Source organism: Sinohyriopsis cumingii, chromosome 2 (genome assembly GCF_028554795.1).
Source record: "Sinohyriopsis cumingii isolate HCF-2022 chromosome 2, ASM2855479v2, whole genome shotgun sequence".
Taxonomy (NCBI): Eukaryota; Metazoa; Mollusca; class Bivalvia; order Unionida; family Unionidae; genus Sinohyriopsis; species Sinohyriopsis cumingii.
Window position 1 is genome coordinate 73,142,024 of NC_142962.1, and position 23,506 is coordinate 73,165,529.

The 23,506-nt window shown below is 34.4% G+C and overlaps 2 protein-coding genes across 5 annotated transcripts in view; one reads left to right on the plus strand and one right to left on the minus strand.

Annotated features, from left to right (window-relative positions):
- Nucleotides 1-2,636, minus strand: part of LOC149805167 (AP-4 complex subunit mu-1-like) — a 61,688-nt gene extending 59,052 nt beyond the window's left edge. For all 3 annotated transcript variants that reach the window (XR_016418039.1, XM_089947962.1, XM_089947971.1), the window contains exon 1: nt 2,484-2,636. Coding sequence is in view for 1 of the 3 variants with exons in the window: in XM_089947962.1 (XP_089804088.1) it covers nt 2,484-2,541 (58 nt within the window). In the remaining 2 variants the exon portion in view is untranslated. The remainder of the gene's footprint in view (nt 1-2,483) is intronic.
- Nucleotides 2,637-2,699: 63 nt separating this feature from the next.
- LOC149805168 (RAC serine/threonine-protein kinase-like) overlaps nt 2,700-23,506 on the plus strand; it is a 119,916-nt gene continuing 99,109 nt past the window's right edge. For both annotated transcript variants that reach the window (XM_089947978.1, XM_089947982.1), the window contains exons 1-2: nt 2,700-2,786; nt 20,343-20,422. In XM_089947978.1, the coding sequence (XP_089804104.1) occupies nt 20,365-20,422 (58 nt within the window). In that variant the 5' untranslated portion in view covers nt 2,700-2,786; nt 20,343-20,364. The remainder of the gene's footprint in view (nt 2,787-20,342; nt 20,423-23,506) is intronic.

Here is a 23,506-nt window from a genome sequence, read left to right on the forward strand (position 1 = left end):
CAGCACAAAGGGCATCGATCATGACCATTTGGGCTTAATCTCCAAGACTGTTTTTAGGAAAATGTACTATCATACAGTAGTACTGACTACTGTCTTTGATTGCATTGATCTGCTTGGTCTGTACAACATGAAAAAATAACACATTTGGACATAAAAAGCAAAACCTTAGACTTTAATTTTGTTTCTAAGTGCAGTTTGTGCAGGTAACTGATGAATGATGATACTAACTTATAATTTATGTATAATAAGAATTAAAGAATATCAGCGTAAAAAAGTGTATATATTGAAAAGGACTATATTGAATAAGGGCCATTTTCTGCTCCCTCTCCAAATGTCCTTATACAATGTATAATATACATATGAGGTGGTTAACAGTTATTTCTGACATCAGTTTTGTGTTGACATGTTCGTTGCCATGGTTAGAGGGTGTCAAAACACTATCATAAAAGACATGATAAGCTGTCATCTTTCCCATTTACTTCTCATCGATACTGCTTTTCCATGAGCTATTCACTCAGTTTCAAATCTGCAACATGCATTTTTATTATTTTTGAGGTTGTATAGCTCCATATATAAAGTTTAGTTTCTAAAACTATTCTAAAATGGTCCATCATAGACAAAAATAGAATATCGAACTTATACGTCAACTTAAAACTTCCTAAAATGCGTTGACAAAAAGGTTCTTAATCGTACAATACAAAAACTATTCCTCAATAAAATATTGTTTAATATTATTGAATGATGTTTAATATTATTTAATTATTTAAATTATTGTTTGATATTATTGAATATGGCAGTAAAGGAGGTGTTAACAGGGGCCTGTATGTTCACTTCTTTGGCGAATACATGAGTTTCTTACCTACAATGGAAATGACAAGTGTTCTTTATGTATTTATGTACTTTTATCCTTATATTTTCATGGCTATATAGCACATACACTACTGTTTTTCTATTTTTAGAAGAAAAAATCAATAAATTGTCTCCCACACCCCTTCAAAAATATAAATATACTTATATGAAAGTTATACTATCTAAATATGGAAGAATAAACACTTCACAACATGGGTTCCACTATCATTATTTTCTGATGCAGACATGATTGGCCACCATTGTAATGTTTAATTTTAGATGAATAACATATTGATAAAAATGCTACCTTGCTTGAAATAAAAATCAAATTGATTTTTCAGTTGTGCATTATTTTTTGTTGGCTTTGCTGAGCTTTTACTAATTTTATTTCAAAATAAATTCACAGCTGTTGATAATATCAATATTAATTCTTAAAAAGAAAAAAAAAAAGAACAAAAAAAACAATCAGAGCTTGGTGGATTTGAACTTGGTGTGAGATGTTTCCGATATCAATGCTCAACTGTTTGAGCTATTGAAACTTTCAGTTTTATGTGTATATCATGCAGATCACATTTTTTCCAAGCTGCTTTATATAACTGCAGACTATTAGTTATTGTTTGCACATTTAATAGTAGAATTTTAAAGATTGCTATTGTTACTATATGAAGTAAGATAGAGTTACCAAAATTTAATGAAAAAGTACACAGGTTGTAAACGTTATTTCCTGCAGAAAATTGATGACATATATGGAATTACGCTGTAATAGTGAATTAATCATAGCAAACGGTATCGTGATGGAACTGAAGAAAAACCCTTGTTATTAATGTATAAAATAAATAATATATATATACCCTATTATTTAAAGCATCCTTTTGCCAAAAATTGGCAACGTAAAAATACAATTTCATTTAATGTTTAATCCATGTAGTCTTTGTTTATATATATAGTTCCAAATGCCCCTTCAGCGCCTCTTCAAAAAATCTTGTTCCCAATCAATTTAGATAGAATGAAGAAAGAGAGAAAGAATGGATAACATTAGTTTTAAAATATCTGAATCGTTATTATTCCCGGAATTTTTCTATTATAATTATGAAGGAAATAATATAGTGCACTCAAGAAATGCAGGTCTAATTGCTCACGCGTAGCAATACTTCGGTAGGTATGGTGCAACAGGGAAAACAACGCCAATGATACATAGACAGCAAAATTCAAGATTTTTTTTATTTTTAGTGATCAGTGCAAACGTTAACACACGAGTTATTATGAAAACCTAAAATTTTAATAAAAATTAATCAATCAGTGTAAATACCTTGTATGATCAAGCCTGCACTTATATCTTATTTCTGGTTTAATTTGCTCAAATGTAGCATTTTCTCTTAAATTTCCCATACCAGACCATATTCAAAGGTCATGTTTTGGTATGAAAAAAAAAGTTATGTGTCTATTTAATGCAGAATAGGGTGAATTTATACATCGAATAATACAATAAGGAACAGATCTGTGATATTTACAAGAAAAATTTTTCCCCATAAAAACGGGGGCAGAAAATGGCCATTATTCAATATAGTCCTTTGAAGTATACAGTAATAATAGACCTCTGCAGCGATGAGTTGCTCTCTATAGTAAAAGGATACAGACTTTACGTATTAATGTGGTCATTTGTTCTGATAGAACTAATATTTCCGCAATCATTTCTTTAACTTACACGAATACAGGTATATACTATAACTACTGAGCCTGACACCTAATGATTGTCCGAAAAGTAAAAGCGACGAAATCAGCTTTCGTTATCCGGGCAGTTGAGAATTGTGGGTAATTGTGTAATCACGTATATTGCGATATTTGGCGAGATAATCTTTTTGGGAAGTAGTAGTGCAAATATGATCTTGTGGGTTATTTTATAATCAACTGATGACCGGGAGGCAGTTGTAAACGAGGTAATGTAGCGAGAATGGTATATTTCTGTTAGGAACACCTTTACACTTATGAACCAGGTATAAGTTTCCAATGCAAGAATGAATTAACTATAAATCCGGCATGGCATAATTCTTAGACAGGTGTTGTCTTATGAGTCTTTCAAATTGGTAGTGTCCGAGTGTGTTTGATCTGAAGTTCCATTGAATGTGTGTTACAGATACCAGCTTTATTTCAGTTCTGTAGGACCCTGATTCAGGAAATTCATCGACGGAAGAACAGTAATGTTTTCTTCTTGCATAAGATTATCTAATCGAAGGATTCTAGGAAGTAATTAGTGCTTGTTAAACTTCCAGTGGATGCATTTTTTAAAATTTGTATCAAGTATTTGTAATATATATATATATATATATATATATATATATATATATATATATATATATATATATAATACACAACACCAACACATAATGTGTGACCAGTTTTGCTTTATTGCTTCATCAGACTGGTATATATGATCAAAGATTGGGCTGTTAACTTTGATGAATAAGTCTATAATACAGATATGATTTTTCACCATTTTAATGCAGAATTCTGCTTTTCTCCTGACTTGAAACAGATTTTTCTTGATATAGTCCTTTTTTTTATATCATCTCCGATCTGGTTTTTAAAAAAATGGTCTGTCCAATCCCATTCTGCAATGACCCATGAAAATTATTCATTCCATATATCAGTTAGCACACGACTTGTAAAGAGTATTCTGATTGGTCAAAGATTTAAATTCATTCATTGAATCTTCGTGTAATGGAAACTGATAGCAATGGAAAGAAGAAGCATGCTTGCAAAACATGGCATCCCAAGTTGTTGACACGGAAAGTTTAGATAAAGGTTTAAAAGACATATGGCAATGGGAATGGCTGGAGCAAAAAGGTGATGGAAATTTAGTTGGTCACTATATAAGAAAACTGAATGCCAGAGGACTGGCATTTTGTGACCTCTGCAAGAAAGATCTTAATTATGTTAATCGTGGTTGGAAGTGTTTGGAACTGCAACTTCAAAAGAAGCTGCGTACAGAAAAATCGAAGCTCAGAAGGCTTCTGGAAAAAGTGCATTTAATTACTATAAGAAGAAAGATTTCATGCATGAGAGAACATATGTAGCCCTCTGTCAGAATATGCGTACTGTATGTTGCCAATACAAGCACTAGCTTGAAAAGAAAAAGGCTCTCATTGAGAAAGGAAAAGAAATGATTGGACATTGAGCCAGAAAAGTCAGTGGTGACAAAATGGAAGGCTAAAGAAATCTTTCCAAAGCCGCAAAAAGAGCTTGACTGGCATATCAACAGGTTGTGTCCATTGGTGAAAAAGATAAGTGAATGTATGGGATTATTTGTATATAGTTGATGTACTTGGGTTTTAATTTTGCAGATTTGTTATGAAAAGAGAAGTATAATATATTTGCTGCAAAACACTGACATGCACATGAAATAATTTCAGCATCAATAGTATTGGAGAACAAATTCATGTGACTATACATATTGTGAAATTGTTGAAGTCAAGTTGAACATTTTTGCTAAGTTTATTAGTTTTTCAAATGATTATTTTGGTTTATTTTATGATCATAAGTTGCACCAGGAGCAGCTTTTTATGAGTATAAAATGTGTTTTGGGTCAGGGGCCTTTAGCCACCTGGACCCCCGGATCTGGGGCGCTACCACTCGAGACCCCATTGGGGGAGGATCCCCAACCACCACTTAAAAATTTTTTCAGCTATTTTTTATGGAAGACAAAAATTATGTCTGATAATAGACCTTATTGGAAATTTACAAAGTACAGTGTATCATGAATACAATAATTTTGTTTGTTGCACTTTTACCTTTATATTGGCCATATCTTGTTGAGGAATTCTGAGTTAAGTGCCTTTTAAAAGGGGAACCGCTCTGGTCATGGGTTTGATCCTCGGCAGAGTCATACCAAAGACTTACAGAAATGGTACTAACAGCTGCCTCGCTAGGCGCTCAGCATTAAGAGGTTAGTGTTAGGACTGGTCGACCTGGTGTCAGGATAATGTGACTGTGTGGGACATGATGCTACATGTCTGCAGCATGATTCCCAAATCTAGACGTCACTATAAACTGCCACACTGCAGACATCGTAGTGATATGACTGAATAATTGTTAAAGCTACGTTGAAAATCATAATCACACACACATCTTCTCGAAGTATACACTGAGTCAACCAGCCTCAGCTAGCATTGGTGGGTATCAGACTCATGATCTTTCAATTGTAAGTCCAGTTCCTGACCAACTGAACTACCACGAATCCCCATGAATAAAATAAATTAAAAGACAATTACTTATTCTATGTAGCTGTGATTAGCCATTTAAACCATGCAACCAATTGATTGGGTGGGTGTTCAGTTATTTGTTATTAAACTGCGATTTCAAATCACTAAAGACAAATTGGTTATAATTTGTTTCTCAATAATACTGAAAAAATTGTGTTGACCTAACTGAATGGAGCATAAAGAGTGAGATTCAGCTCAAAAATGTGTACAAATTATTGACATTTTTCAATTAACTGCTCTTTTTCTATCCTGTATAGTACAGCAGCAGTCGCTAATTGTTAGGCTTGGCAGTTTTTGCCTTAGGATGGTCATCATCATTTTAAATGGATATTTTTTTGTGGCAACTCTTTCAACAGATGTTCCAGTTGGAATTGTATGTCACACCTAGTATAGAAGGAACACATTTGGATATATGCATGGTAGATACAGAGTTGTATCTATAAATGGCTTCATGTAAGCCATTTGACTCATCAAGGCAAAAAACAGTGAGTCAGACTCAAAATAATTATATTGTTTAAATACACAACAAAATATGTGACTAAAGCCAATAAGGCAATCCCCTTGCTAGAAGCATCTGAACATTCTATATTTGTTAAAAATCTTGATGGTTTCATGTCATCAGAAATAATCTGAGCATATATGACAAGGCATTTATTGCTGACTGTGTCAGTGCTTTCATCTGCCACTGGTGTCATAAATGACGAATTTTGCAGGTAATGTATAAGACTATCCTCAACGTTTGTCTCTCCAATAACTCTGAACAGGTAGTAGCCAAGTTATACTGATTGGCAGAATTCTTCAGAATTCCAATGGCATCAGTTTCTTCAGCTGTTAAGTCTTGTATTAAGAGATTTGTATTCAGGAAAAAGAGATGTCTTCTACACTCAGCCAATGTAGACACTTAAGTTGTACTTTCACTGCTATGTCTTGTTTGGATGAATGTTTTTGTAAACCTGCATTCAAATCTACCCAGTGTTGTGGACCTACCTTCAGTCAACATTTTTTGTTATGGCAACCCAGTATGCCTTGCCAGTGTAGTGTTCTGAAAGTTACTGCTTTTTGCACATTTGGTCATGGAGGTATTTGTTTAGCCTCTATACATATATGCCAAGACAATGGCATATTCACTGTCACATTCTTTATGCAACTTGACTTCTTCAAAACGAAGCCAGCTGCGTTTTCAACCATTGTTGCACAAATTTTGTTTTATCTTACAAGTAGGGTAATCTGGTCATAATTCGACTACTGAGGTCATTGACTGACGTGGGATTGACAACCTCATTATTGAAGCCTACTACTGTGTACCTAACTACGATATGGGAATCAGTGAACTGGGCTTCTTGCAAGTTTCATTATTCAGAAAACATAATTTGAGTTTGTTATAACCGAAAAGTGATTTTATTATGACTGTATATGCAGGGGGTAAATATAACTGTGTTGTGTCTTTTTCTGACCTCTGATATGTGCAATTCCGACCACCATATATGGATTGTACATATATGAGTTTCATCTATAAAATACAAAGATTTTGTTTATCTTTACCGATTTTAAAGCTTTAAATTGTTTTTATCTTTTTCAGATAGCAGATTGTTATATAGATAATTGCAGATGTTGTTGAGATAATTTTGGAGAGAATTAACATTTTATTTTTATTTAGATTTCTACCTTTAACCTTTTATTTATTGTTTTTAATTACATATTTATTCCTGGTTTTTTTCTTCAAAGTTCACTACAAACTAAACACAAGTCTACATTTTCTTGGTCAGAATTGCCCTCTTATGATAAAGAACCTTTGGTAAATCTGACCACTACACAGAATATTGTATACTATTGTTATTTGTCATAAAACTGGTGCAATCTTTACTTTCTTGGCATGACAAAGCATTATTTTATGATGACATAATTATTATGTTACTGAAAGCCATACAAATCTTGTATGATTGATGCCTGACTAGGGTCCTGAATAAATTTTTTTTTATGAATGCCGCTTCTGAACTCAAACAGAAGAGAGAATACTGAGGTGATTATGTCATTTTGTCATGCGATGCCCTCACCGCCTGGAAACATCTTTGCTAATTTGTAGATGCATGTGCACAAATAAAAACAAAGAACATAGCAAGTAATTTGCATATCTTTGTTGTAAACAGCATGACATACATTCGCAGTCAGAATATGACCATGTTACCCTTACCTCATTTTCGGTTGATGAAGGCTCCACTGGTTCGATAACAATACTGTTATCATCGGTCAGTCATAAACGCAGTCCAAAAGATAATTTCGTTTGTTTCGGATCAGTTTTAATTCTTTTGCCTTGGGAGCCATTTTCAGTTGAATGCTGACAGTGTCTTGGAACAACGCAAGGCATACAATTGAGCGAATGGAAATTGTTGCTTCATTTAGTGGTAAAGGTGTGCATAAAATAATAGTTTCTTGTGAGTCACTTTAAAATCATGTGTTTAGTTTCAGCCTCTTTCTTTGGTGGTGTGATTATACAATTCTAACATCCTGTTACTACAAATGATGTGACAGTTACAGGTCACATGAGGTCAAATCCAGGTTCCATAGTCAGTTGTATTATGATAACATTAGCGTGAGAAACCGATGAGTTCGTGTTTTCCCTATTTGTGAGAGTTTTAATCTAACCATTAAAGTAGTTAGACCAAACCTTAATTTTGTGCTAATCAGCAACACATAATATTGGGGTGTGTCAATTTAAGTACCATCGATGATTTGTAGACCGAATCTTTGTTTTTTGTTAATCAGCAAAACATAACATTGGGGTGTGACGATTTATATACCGGTGACAAATTTTATGCATCAAATTGGAAAAGTCAGTGTATTTGACACATCGGTTGATAAAACACTGTAGATATTCTTTTATCTCCATATGGAACGGACCATCTCTCATTGTATATATAGATTCCATGCTGTCTCATAGCCAACGGATAATTTTTGGAGCTTCTGAATTCTGCTTTTTGTGTTCTAGGGTTAAAAGAGGATTATTGATCTGTTTTCCTTTTAGGGCCATATACCTTAAATTTGTCTACAGTAAGTTTCTTGTTATCAGAGATTGAGACAGGTCCTTTCAACACACATTTTTGAAAGCAATCATGAGAATTCTGGCTGAGTTGTGTCCTTGGTGAATTTTTATCAGTTCCATTGGATTGAAACATCTCAAGTGATGCTAGTTCATTTGGAATCACATGTGACATCTAATATAGAATGAAAAAATATAGATATTTTACTTGAAGATATAGTACAAATCATGTGTTTTTGAAACTCTTTGTACTTGGCCGAGTTCATGGGTCCCAAAAGTGTTACATATGTGGCAGAAATTAAATATATGTAAACAACATTTTTTATGCATTGGTTGCCTACCTTTGAGCTTATATTTAATGAATATTTTTGACACTGACCTTAGAGATTCATATTTTGACTTAAAAAATAAATAGAAAAGCAAGATATAGAAAAATTGCGCATATAACTTGGTGTCCTTTCGTTGCACAATTTTTAAGTGGATATAGGCACAAACAGCTTAATAATATAGAATATTTCATTTCACAGCACTTCACAGCATTTTTAATTGAACCTTTTAGTGAAACTTGACATAAAGGAGTAACTTGACATATAATGAACATATATAATTGGACACCATTATCTGCAGAACATACACAAGATTAACATTTTTGTACTTAAAAATTCTGAAAACATTTTCTTATTTAATCAGATCGATGCTGTTTGCCAGTATTCAGTGGTCAGTTATACACATGTGGGAAAACAATATTATATGTTAATTTACCAAATTTTGTTTAAAAACTAAATTTGTTATGCATATAACTGGATACCAAATCCCAACTAATATGGCAGACAATCTATAAATATTCAGATAAAATAAAACATTACATGTGATGTCAGAAACTCCACATTTTTGTGATGTTAATTATAAACATTTCCAAGTACAAACAAAGAAAATATATGAGCTGGTAGCGAAAATGACTGAAATACATAAACACACTAAAGTAGATTCTGGCATCACTGGCTGGTGATGCAGTTTGGCCAAGACACGTACAAAAGATAACAGTTATGAGAATCAGTAATATTCCTGGTTGTAGGAAGAACACATCATTTGAGTGATAGGGCTTTGAATTAGAGACCAGATGTTTTTTTTTTTAACACATTAATTTTGTTCTTGGGAACAATTAAGGTATTGACACTAGTACGTAACATGTCACCAAGCTCTTAAGTGGCATAGGCTGAAATGATAGCATATCAGGATCATTATGGTAAAAAGCCCAGGGGAGAACACTGTACATTGCAAACAGATGTCTTTCTTCTTGACATAGTCAAGTACTAGATCAGTTCGACTTAGTGTTCGTCTAGTGTGTTACAATAGTGTGAAATGAAAACACTCATCATGTTCATACCATAAATGATAATCTTGGAGTTATTCAGCACGGTCTGTATGGGACCTTGAAAACCTCGGAAAGCCATGAAAAATGAATTTGTCCCTCAAGGCCTTGAAAACGCCTTGAAAATTCAAAATGATGTCTGAGTACCTTGAAAAGCCTTGATTTTCTTAAAATCGATAGGAATTATTAAATACTAGTAGTTTTATTATACAGATTTAAATTAAGAAAAGAAAAGGAAAAAAAGATCTCTGGCTACGTTTGTGGCAGAAGGGAAATTTCCACAACTGGCCACTGGGCAGTCATACATTTTGAACTAACATTTTTACAAAGCCTAGATGTAGCCACGGTTAAATTTGATTGATTTGTATGCTTCTAAATGGCTGGCTGTCAGTTCTAACCTCGGTGGCTAGATGAAGTAAAATATAAAGTTTGGATTATGGCATCTTTCTCAGAGAGCTTTGCAAAATACCAATCATGCAAGAAGGAAATAGATTTGCATGCAATTTGAGAGCGTGCTTGATGGTCACATGCAGCTGGGGGGAAAAACACATTGTCTCTTGTAATGGCAGCTGATATCGCAAAACAAGAAGTCATAAGCATAAAATCGTTTTTGATGAAAGAAGTATGTGTACACAGAGATTCAAGTTTTACAATAGTAACTGTATATAGTCTTGATTATGAAATTATTTTGATCCAGTTCTGTATTTCGATTGAGTGGAAATGGGACAGAAATAAGTGCCATGAACACGATGAATCTAAAAATATAGATTAGAGCTAAGCTGATAGAAATATTAATATATCTAATATAAAATAATTAAATATCCAGATGCTGTTTTTAAATAAGTGATGATACAAAGAAAAACAATATTTTTGTTACCTTTGGTGTATTATGGGGTGGGTTAAGAAGAAAGGCAGGTACTGAAAAGGACATTGAGACGATGACAGCTGCTGCTGATGACTATGCATTGAAAGCAAAGATCCATAGCAAAATTTGCTTTATGACGACATCAGATAGTTTGAGGAAGAGTGATAAGGACAAAATCGTTAAACTTAGAGCTCTTGAAAAACAGCTTGATGACAAGCTACAAGAACTGAAATATTCACTTTAAAATATTTTGGACTTTGTAAATAGTTTAGTGTAGACAGAGTAAAATGAACATAGTTTAGTGACTGTTCATTATTCTAATGCCCAGTGTAGGATGTTTACTGTTAATGGGAATGATATCAATGATCATAATCATAAAAGAAATAAATTTGCAAGAAATATCCCTCATATGATGTAATAGTAAGTAGTAACTTGTGTTTACATACATTTTCATTTATGTATCCTTTAAAATTAATGTAAAAATGAACCTTGAAAAACATGATTTTAAACCTTGAGAAAACCATGAAAACTTTGAAAGAAATATGCTGCTAACCCTGATTCAAAGTCATCAGGGACATTTATTTTTATGCAGTGCAAAAGCATCAGTGATTTTATTGATCACATTAGCTATTAATGGTTTCAAAGAACACCTTAACATTAAATCCAGGTTAAAGTTCTCCATGCTACCCATGCATATTGCTAATGGTGGTTTTTATGAGAGCCAAAATGTTGTTCAGGCATGACATGTTAATGTTCACTCAGATTGTTAGCTTTCTTTTCTAATGCTAGGGCATAAACAGTACTTCTGACATAAACATAGGTTTTGAATAGTTTGTCTTCACTTTGGTTTTGGTTTGAGTGCAGTGATCTGGTGCCATATACCTTTGCAGGAGTTTACTTTGACCAGAAAGTATGTGTCTTTGACACCTCCGATTGCTGCCTGGACACAAGTGATTTGACTAACTCTGGTCACCAAGATGCATGATAGTTTGATACAGTTGTTTGTGCTATTTTTTTCAGGAGCACAGTTGTTTTCTGTTTCAATTTTATATTATTTCTCAAGTCCTATATGTTTTCTCATTTGCTGAGTTGGTGTTCTACGTTTATTGGCCCTCCCTGATAAATGTCATGCTCAGGTGTTAGCATCCCAGTCACATTTTTCTCTGCCAGTTATATCAGTAGTATATCTGGGTTTTTTGGTAACAACAGTTCCTGTTTTTATCAACCATCTCTCTTGTTGGCACAATCTCTTTTAAAAGGTATCTGCTTTTGGGTAAGCTTAATCATCTCGCTTTAGTTACAGCTTTTAGATTACAACTTGTACAGCAGTTAATATACACATTAAATTTTCATGAATGGGGGCAGATTTTTTGGGGGGAGCCGAGATATTTTATTTTATATCCGGATAAAAAGTTTTTGAATAATATAATGAATATAAATTTAAAGTAAGATATTTTTCCATCTGCTGTAAGATGGAATTTTTCTTGGAAACAGTCTCATGTCCCTTTCTCAGAACATTAAATTGTTGGTCCCTCATATATAAGTACAGTATACTGTGGTATGTATAACGGTCAGGGATATAGTGGTACAGAACTTTTCATGGTAGAAAACTATTGAATATATTGAAAAGCTTGTCACTAATTCTTAACAGTTAATGACAATATCAACATCCTAGTCTTTTAATGGTGTCTTCTTTGACCTAATGAAAATGGTACCAGTCCTACTGACTTTATTGATTCCACATTTGACAATCTTGAATATTAGTGCTTAGTACTTAGCTCAAGAGAAGAAACAATATTATCTTGAATTCCCGGAGATTATTTTCAGAGAGTATTGTGTCAGTCGACTTCTGTTTGTCCAAGATTTTCTGCATGCATTCTTAGGACACTAAACACATGCAGTGGGCTATGGGTTTTGACTCTTTGTCACAGTTTGGAGAGGATGGAGTGGCAACATGTTGTAAAATGCCTATAGATTTTGCATCATGGGCTATTGACATTGCTTTAGTGTTAGATATGTTCTAACCAAACTTCATTTATACAAAGATGCACCATATATACAGTTGATTTTTGTTACCATCCCTTGGGTCGCTGTTTGGTTCATGGTTTAAGTGTATGTTTTTGCAGATTTTTAGTGTTGCATTAACTTGGAATGATCTGAGGGTGAAAGCACTGAGACATATAATTGATATTTGGCACAAAAACAACTAAAGTATGTATTTTGATCATATAAAAATGTCATTATGTAGGTAATAGACCACATGGTCAAACCACTGATTATGAGAGCACAATTTTTGCATTTTGTGATTTTTCTCAAGTTTGAGCCCCATGTCCAACTTAACAATGAACTTGATTCAAATAAGATTAATTTGGTACAGTCTCCTGTAGCTATAGTTTTCAGATAAAATCTTAACTTGATGTTTGTGATGGATGCCCAGGTAGTGGTGAGCAAATAATCCATAATGAACAAAAGGTTAATTTTAAGGGTTTATCTACACAGATATCTGAGATATTGAAAATCTGATCTCCGACTCAGATTCCCCAGGTCATAAATATGCAGTATAGTAAATTTCAGCTTGATATCTTTATAATTAAAAATTTTTTTACTAGCATTTGAAAAAACTATGCTACCCCTCCCCACTTCAGATGGGCTGTAACTTCAGAATTAGTTGGAATATTTTACTGGAAGTTTGCATTTGTCAATACTTTTTGACCAGAAAGTCTGGTCTTTTGTCTTGTCAATACTTTTTGACCAGAAAGTCTGGTCTTTTGTCTTGTCAATACTTTTTGACCAGAAAGTCTGGGCTTTTGTCTTGTCAATACTTTTTGACCAGAAAGTCTGGGCTTTTGTCTTGTACTCCAGATTTACTTATAAATGGATTACGTCATTCAAAATGTTTCGTATGTAAAAATATTCTTTCTTCTCGAACGATTGAAAAATAATGTGTAAAAAATAACTATTATTTTGGGGAAGAGATCATGTATGTATGAAAAAATAACATGACATTGAGAAGGATTTTAAAGAATTTACACAATTGTTATTATTCAGTTCCCTATTATCCAACCGATTTCTCTCATTCACTTGAAGGGTCAAAGTCAGATTAGCCTGAATTTGACTTTAGCATGGACCCAGATTACTGAATATTTGAAAATTTCCTGTGTTTGATATGCTTCCAAAAACAAATTTGTAAAAACATATTCTTTACAAGATGTAGATATTTCTGTTTAAAATGTTATTTTCAGTTTTGGCATGGGGAGGTCATTTCATGCAAATATTTTGCAATCTGCCAATTTAACTTGTTGGGTGTACCAAAATTTCCTTATTTGTTTCATATTTTTTTTACTAGCTTTAAGAAGTCTAGAAAATACATGGCAACATAATCAAGGCTTAGGATGTACTTTTTCATGTGGTGTTAAGGGATTGAAATGACAAGAAGTACATGATTTTAGTACATTTTTGAAATCTTTAGCAGCACACTTATTTCCAAAATTCATTGATAGCCTTCCCACTTTCTACTCACTTAACAGACCTCTAAACAACTTGAAAGTCTTGACCCTAATGTTTTCATGCTTAAATGTCTTTTTTTCTGGGTTATGAAAGTTTAACTGAGCAAACAGGAACTTTCATGGGTTCTGTTGTATGTTCTGTTATATATTTTTTTTGTAAGTAGCAGTGATGATAAGCAAGTCAGACGATAGAGCTATAAAAACTCGTTGAACCTCTCACACAATAGTTCTTTTCCTCATTGCCTGTAAATTGAGTAGATCCTGAAAAATGATGACTTCTGCATTCCTTGTTATGTTTGACTAAGCAGCAAGTTAGATGTGCATTTGGACAAATTTGTTCAAGCAGATTAGGGATAAAAGATGAGAGGCCAGTGTAACAAGGATCTGCATAGGATTTATAATATTGTAGTCAGGATACCTTGGAAAAAGTTGCAGTACCAGCTTTAAAACCATGAGACCCAATAATGAAACTCTTTTTGCGTGCAATAATTTGGAACATTGTGTGTATTGTCATGTCACCAATAAAAAATATCATTAAATTGCTAATGTTTATTTGTGGTATAATTAATATTTAGTATTATAGGAATGGAAAATTTTAATTTTGTTTGCAGATTGAAGGAATCAAGAAATAGGTTACATTTTTCGATATTGATGTATTTGATTAACTTAATTCTATGTCAAATAAATACATTTTCCAAGACACTGAAAGAAAAAACAAATGGTCATATTATGCCCTCACTTTGTTTCATTTCATTTTTAAGCAACACATCATACATTCACGTTTTTTAAGAGTCGAACAGATTTGTCTACTACAGGTTTTAAGATCAAAATTATTATGTTCTGAACCTGATGTTCCTTGGTTTGTCATTGTACTTTTTCCTTTCACAGTTGCAATCCCATATGCATAAAGCAAATAATGGTCTATTGTTTGTTTTTTTTTAAAGTTACCCATGGGAATGTAAAATTCTTTGATGCTTGCCATGAATCTCTGTCTTTGGTCTGTTTTCCTTATAAAAACTACATGCATCTGCTAATTTTTGTTGACCAATCTTGCGATTAAAACTGCTGAGTAATGTTTATTATTCAAGAGATACGTCAGATAACACACATGTAATGTGACTTTTTAATGAAAATATTCATTAAGAACTACAAAACAATTTACAGATGTCTTAAACTTCTTGTCTTTAAGATCTAGCCTATGCAGCTTTATTAATGCCAGGTTAAACATCAAAAACACACACACACACACACACACATGCTCAGCATCACTGTCTTGTTTTGTGCATACATAGGGAAACCAGAACCCAGAAAACATGTATCAGCTTGTGCAGTCTCGGGGTATTTTGAAATGATCCTTCAGTCTAGAAATCTGTCTGCTAACCAGAACCTAATAAATTTCCTGTTGTGCTAGTAGTTTTCATGATTTTAATAGTCACTGGCTAGTAATGTTTCAGATGTTACCAACCAGCATTTGTTTATACTGTCTTAGGTAGTTTTTGAAAATCTGAATGATGGGACATGTCCAAGTTCTTTTGGAACTAATTGGGGCTGCAATGAAGAGTTTACTTGTTGTATTTAAAAAGAGGCTCTTTAAATCATTACTGGTTTTGTTAAATTTAAAAGAGATAGTTTATGTCAGAGACTGTTAGTCTGAGTTTCCTTTGACCATTCCAACCCAGTATAGGTATTTTAACATTTATGTTGGGGTGTGAGGTCAGAGAGCTTTGCCTATAAAAAATCTGCAGAAAGTGCATGGTGTTGGCATAGGGTGGCTACTTACTACTGAGCCTAGCAAACTTGAACAGCCTTGCATCAAGCCCAACCTGCATGAAATTCATAAGCGTCAGATTCTCAGAGAATGAGAGTATAGCATTCGCTGTGTCTTTAATTGTTGACAGATGAGATGAAATTACACCATTGACAAAATTGTTTGTGGTTCTCTTCATTTGGATTGCTAGTCACATAACTTTTCAAATCTTGCAGCTGTATTTATGATGTAAGAGGCCCAATAAGTCATACTATGTCCAAAACAAACAACCTTTCCAATGTTGTAGAAAGATATGAATTTTAAAAAATTAAAGTCACTTTATTTGTATAATAAAAATATCAAAAGAATGAAAGGCCACAGTATTTAACTGTGCATAATGCACACTTTCATTCTCTCTTTTTAAGTCGGGGGTGCACATTTAAAAAAAATAAGTAAAAGCTTTTTTAAAAGTCAATCTGACAAAATGGCAGTATAGTCCCTATATGTGTCACATTCACTCCTTGTGAAATATTAAACCTGTATCATTGTTACTAAATTGTTTACAGGTGCTGGCCTTTGTGAAGAAATAAATAATGCTTACAAAGCTTGATAGTCTTGTCCTTTGATTGTTTATGTTAAAAAAAAACTCCTTACATTTCACATCAGTTTGTAGAGTTTTGTTCTGTGCTATGACCAACAAAACATGTACATAATGACTTGTTCTAAAGCTGGGCAATGTAGTGCATTGCAGCGGAACAAATATGATTACTTGTGCCATAAATGTTGAGTATTCCTTAACAGTGAATCAAAAACAGTTCTTTTAATTAATGCTTCATTGATTTTTTCACTGTAATCAGTGCCTGCTAAGCTTTGATATGATCAACATAGTTATAATGCATCTGCATAGGTATATACTTTTCTTTGGAAAACAAGCTTGGTTCATTGTTACAGTAGATTGAGCAATATTTGTGTGACTGTTGTGTTTAAATATGGACAGTGTTTCATTGACTCAGCGTGATCTTTTAGAGTAATTGGCACAGGCTAAATATGGACAGTGTTTCATTGACTCAGCGTGATCTTTTAGAGTAGTTGGCACATGCTAAATATGGACAGTGTTTCATTGATTCAGCGTGATCTTTTAGAGTAATTGGCACAGGCTAAATGTCTGATATGCTAAACATACTGGTAGTCACTTTGCTTTGTCTTGGTACCAGTAAAATGTTGTATTCACTATCCAAATTGGACAAATGTACACAATGAAAACAGATCAAAATGATTGTTGGCATGCATGTTATATATTGGTGCATGTTATACACACCTGAACAGGGATGGTCCTAGCTTTTAAAAAGCTGTCGCCAAAATAATCGCCAACCTCAATATTTTGTCGCCAATTTTCAAAAAGTGTCGCCAAAAAAAGTAGTGTACATTTTTCCAAGCGTTAATTTAGTCTATTAATGTAACAGGCAATGAAAATTACAAAAGATGGATTAGTTAATACTTTAATTACAAGAAGCATTAACAAAATGTTACAAAGTGTTACATGAAGATCCGTCGCGATTTTAGGGCTGCCCACTTGTTCAGTGCAGTTTCAAAGTCTAATTTTTCACATCTGTACATGCTGATTCTCATTAAATTCTCGAGACATGAGATGCAGAGCTTATTTCTGATGTCAGTTTTTATGAGGTTCATCTTACTGAATCCACATTCACAGTCCTCAGTGCTGACAGGTGACACCAGTAGTCTCTCAGCAGCCCCCCCCCCTTTTATGGCTAGCTTCACAAAGCTTGTAGCGAATTGCTTCCTAAATCCCAAGAATGATCACTGAATGATGTATAAATTTTCTCGACAAGAAAAATAGGATCTTCATTCCCACGAATGAAACTTTACACGAGTCAACACCTGGCAATATTGGACCGTATATATAAGCGTAAATTCACACCCAATTTAGGGATTCTTTCACTCCTGTATTTTGAGAAATAAATAATTATTATTAATTATGCAAAACTGTTTTTTTTTTTTTTTGCTATTTCTTGTTGCAGAGTTTAAGTCTCTGCAGCCGTAACACGGGACTGATGGCAAAAGGAAAAGATCAATGAGTAAAATGCTGCACTGGCGACAGATGTAATTGTGATTGAGATTTTTTCCATTTGCTTTGTATTTATACACAGTAGTCGGTACTTCAAAGGTTATCAGTTTTCTATGAAGGTTCAGCAAAACTATCGTATTGGTATATGTATAAAAAAAACCAGAAGGATTAGCCATACAATTAACTGTATCTGTTCTATTCGCGTCTTCAGAAGTCGGTCAGTTGTAGGTATAGTGCGGTAGCATGACTGACTGTATCGCAGCATACAGTACTCAGCCCAGATGTCAGCATAAGCAGATTATGATGTAACAATGCACTGTAAAGATGGGGTTGTCAATACAAACAAAGGATCGTTTGTGTAACAGATTGATTCCAATGCATTGCTTAGTCAAGTTTATGGCTTCCTTTCGTTCTGGCTTTAAATTTATTCAGTCCAAATCCATGATTGTATGTACAAATTAAATAACCAAAAAGTATGTCGCCAAAAAAATCGCCAGATGGGATATTTTTGTCACCAATAAGGAAAAAAAATCGCAATTTGCGACATTGGCGAAGCCCAGGACGATCCCTGCCTGAATGCGGTATTCTGATTTTGACTTGAAACCTGTCGCAATTGAAGCATCCAGGAGAAAACCATATTCATAACATATACAGCACTTGTCATTACAGGAGTCACATAATACCTACAAAAACTGTATTTACATGTGCTCTGGTTCATGGCTCAACTGTCAAGGGTTCGAAACCTGGGTGAGGCATGCCAAAGAATTATTTAAAACAATGATACTAGCAGCTACCTTGCTTGGTGCATAGCGTTGAGAGGTTAGTGTTGGGACTGGTTGGCCTAGTGTCAGGATAATGTGATGTTCTTAATTTAGATTCATCATTTTGTGTCTGACATTGTTTTGTAAAGTTTCAGTAGGGTCACAATGATAATATGATCTTATTCAGGAGTGTTCTAAAAGCTCACCGCTTTCAACTGCAAGAAAATACTTATCGTATCTTTACCCTTAATTTTTTTATCATACTTTGTTTATAATTATGTGGTGTCTTTTTCTTGTTGTTGTTATTGTGATCTTTTTTTGTTCTAGAGTACCTAATCTTTTTAAAGATTAAGTGCTGTCTAAAATCATATTTATGGATGAATAGGGTTATGTATATCAATATTGTGTTTAACTTTTGGTACATGTCTTTTGACTGCATAGGAGCTATAAATAGGTGTTTATGATGCTTAATATTAATTAATATTAATAATTAACCTATTTATGAGAAAATTCTGGTTGGCTGGTTAAGTTAGGTGGCTGAGTACTGAGATAAAAATTGTACAGCTGGGATACCCATTATGGGACCGCTTCAGTAGCCTAGCAGTTAGAGCATCTGCTTGGATGCGAGAGGTCATGGGTTCGAACCCCTGCTGAGTCATATTGATATAGAATTTTCACCAGAAGACTAGTTGTGATTGGTTGGTGCTGATCTTACCTCAGATAAGACCATCATGACAGCCATCTTCTCACTACTTTTTCTAAATGGAAATTTTTATCAATACCATAAGACATGCAGTGTCTAGTTGGTCTTGAAGTAAAAGGATCTGACATCCATTATGGTGGTCATCAGGAACAATTTTTTTATTACTACAACTCTAGAATTGATGATCATATCGACATTGGGTTTTCACCAAAGACTACTTTTAGCTGGTCCTAAATGAAAATGATTCTGTAACAGACATCTGATACATCTTCCACAATCAATATATTGAAGATCTTGTCATTTAACTGGCTAGCTGGATGGTCATACCAACAATGGGTTTTTACCAAAAGTCTTCTAATGGAGTCCTGTTTGTAATAAATTTACATCTATTATGACTGCCACTGCATGAAAATCTAGTCGCTCAAGAATATCAGAGATAGTTTCAGCACCTAGCAGATAATAATAATAAATTCTGGATTATTTTTTTTGAACTATGGAATATCAGTCTCGTCAATGGACTCTTACTTTGGTGCATTATAAGGTGTTCTTGTTATCATTTAAGTTTGAATATTTATGTGGTTCTTACTCTTCAGAAAATATATCACAAGAGTCTGTCACAGACAAATGTAATTCTGGGAGTTGAAGCTTATGGCTAGTCAAACAGTTACAATTTGGTTATAATCTTCATCAACACTATGCGGGTTTAATGATGTTGTTGGAATGCATTTCTTGTTTACAAACATCAAAATTAGATTTTGAATATGTTGTATAATCATTAGTAGCTTATTGGAGAATTATAGATGTCTCTAATGAAAAAATGTTTTGTTGTGGAAAGTTTGGATGCAACACCTGTAGCATTCTATGCCATTTTTTCGTGGCTTTCATGACCATAAGGCCAAGTAAGCATATGGTATGGTCTGTCATCCATGTACAGTTTATTTTTGTGAAAAACTGCTGTTGTATCATTTAACATGATCTCTGAATTTCACATTCTTGCATTTTAATGGTCCATCATTGCAGTTCTTTTATAACTAGTACAGTATGCTATGCTATACATGTTGTACAGTATGCTATGCTATACATGTAGCTCTAAGGTGCCTTAACACCAGAACACATTTTGCAATCCTTCCCAGTTTAATGTGCTTTTTGTTTTTCAGGTGAAGAAACACGGTGAAGAAGATGAATTCTCCTGATGACCATGCTGCTGTGGTCAAGGAGGGTTATCTCTGGAAAAGAGGTAATGAGCTATCACTATGCTTTCTATTTTCTGGTTTCATTTCTTTAGTCAATTCATTTTCCAACTATCCTTGCATCTCTTAATCTTTTAATGCTTGTTGTTGACTGCTAGGCAGGTTGTTGCTTCATGTTGAACAAATGGCACTTGTACTATGACCTAAGCAATGAAGTTTCAGTTGTGCCCATTGATATAAATCTCAGTGAGGTCCACCATTGATTTGTGCTCAGAGCAATGCTGTATTTTTAGCTCCACTGGCGATGAGGAATAGTTAGTGGGCTTTATCAAAATTTGTTGAATAGTTGGGTTTTGAAAAGGTGAACTGTAGTAGTAACTTCATTTTTTTGACAAAAAGCACTGGGCCAATTTCAGTCAAATTTGGCAGGAATGTTTCACAGGACATGCTCAACTTAAACTACATTTGGGATGACTGCCATGGCAGCCATCTTGAAAAATGCTATTGCTACTCCACTTGAATAGAAGGACGTATCAGTTTGGGATTTTCACTAAAATTCTTACGTTGGGTTGATCCTTAATGAAGACAGACAACATGGACATCCAGTTTAACTGTCACAGCAGCTCTCTTGAAAATCTTGTTATTGCTACTTCTCCTAAATAGAAAGTCTTATCTACATGGGGTTTTCACTGGAAGATATCTTATTATGTGTACTACTTGTTGATGGTCCTGTTGACATGAGTTTTCATTAAAAGAAAGACAGTGCCATCCTGACAGCAAGTATGGCAGCAATCTTGAAAATCTTGTCAATGTTATTCACCACAATTGGGAAATCTTGTCAGCGTGGGCTTTTCATAGTAAGACTTCTTATGTTTTCTGCTCCTCCTAGATATATGGTGATATCAATGTTGGGTTTTCCAAAAGACTTCTTGTTATGTCTTGTTGGTCCTAAATGAAATGGTGCATATCTGACATCCAATATGGCCACCACGGCAGAGTTCTTGAAAATATTGTTATAACATGTCCTAAATAGAAGGTCTTAACAACATGGGGTTTTCAACAGAAGACATTATTTTATTCAGTTGGGCCTAAGTTAAAGTGAATCCAATCTGACATTCACCTGGAAAATCTTATAAAATGTTTCCCCATATTGATGTTATCACTGAAAGATGTCAGATATTGTTAAATTGGTCCTCTATTAAAACAGTACTGATATGTGTGTTTGCACTTTCTCCTTTTTACATTTAACATTGGTTTTCAGTAATATGTTATCTGATCTTTACTGACCTCAAAAAAATCTGGTCCCCTCTAAATCCAGATTGGACCACTCTTGTAATTTGAAGCGAGTCCAAAAAAGAAATGTTATGCTTGCTGATAAAATGATGTCATTTTTAGTTTGAAAGATACTTGCAAATTATTAATACACTGGTTCCTGCTCGCAATCCATCTGTAAATACCTCCATATTATGAAGATTATCTGCTTAATTGTGTCAAAAGCTGTAAATTTTGTGTGTACCAAGTAAAACACATGCTCTATGAATGGGGAACGTTACTATTTTTGTTCTCCATATTTCATTGGCTAACTATAATTAGCATTCACTTGCACAACATGAATAATAGGCTGTCCCTTACTCACACTGGTTAAATATATCAAACAGTATATATGTGATTGTGTCACATTTCGGCTAAGCTAGGCGGATTAATGGCCTTTAACACATTAACCCCTGGAGGTTTTTGTCATTTTCGCCTGAAAATCGAGTAGGAAACATTTTGGAAGCTATTTCTGAATAGATCCGAAAACACCAAATCCCCAGTGATCTTTCAATAACATACTGCCTAGTTGTGTTAGAAACATCATTTTTCATTGGCTATTTGACTTGTGCATGAGCAGAAGGGTAAAAGTTGGAGTTCTTTTTTTTTTTTTTTTTTTGCCAAACAGAGCCATTATTTTTGTATGGAGACAACTCTTTATTTCAAATGCCCATTTTATCCTACTTTTTGCAAAGGCTTATCTGTCTGTTTGTAGTTCATACCGGTTTGCCTTAGATCTGGGACCAAAAAGTCTAAAATCCGGACACAAAATCGGATTCCGACCACAGGCGAATTTTGGGTAGAAAAAGTCGGGTCCAAAAATTGAGTTTTTTATCTGTATTTTGTTGTGCAACTAGATATTCCAGAGTAACCGCTCCGTTGGCCTAGTGGTTAGAGCGCCCGCCTCAGTGGGTTTGATCCCTGGCTGAGTCATACCAAAGACTTACAACAATGGTACTAACAGCTGCCTCGCTTGGCGCTCAGCATTAAGAGGTTAGTGTTAGGACTGGTCGGCCTGGTGTCGGGATAATGTGACTGGGTGGGACATCGTGCTACATGTCTGCGGCATGATGCCCCAGTGCTAGACATCACTATAAACTGCCACACTGCAGACATCGTAGCGATATGACTGAAAAAATTGTTAAAGCTACATTATAAAAGTCCAAATCACACACATCACACAGATATTCCAGATTATTTGGTATCATTGTAGAGCTACATCTGTCTACCTTTCTATAATACCACCCACATTAGTGTATCATGCATGACCATGATGCAACAGAGCTTGGCAGTAGGCTACTACCTCCTGCCCTGTTAAGTCGTCGCTAGGGGTTAATGTGTTAAAAGCCCCTAATACAATATTTTTCACTTCAAAGAAACTGAGCTCATTACATAATATTTAATTCATTTCACTCAGAAAGTTTGTAGCTGCTGATTCTTTTGATACAGAGTGAATGTTTTCTGCAGTTGTAACACATCCAGAGTACTGTAACATCAACTGATTATGGGGCCCTGAGTGGCCAAGTGGTCTAAAGCATGCTCCATTACGGATCACTGCCATCTCACGTCTGTCTGCGTGGGTTCGAGTCTTGAATTCAGCCAGTGTGGGTATGTGAGAAAGCTTGCAAGTAGCTTCTCGTGGGTTGGTGGTTCTTTCTGTGGTTTTCCGGGTTCTTCCTCCACCATTAATACTGGGCGCCATGTATGACCTATCATGTGCTGAAAAATGGCGTTAAACCCTACAACAACAGCAACAACATCAACTAATTATGATACTGGAAGCTACTGTTTTCACAGATTGATATAAAAAAAACAATGCC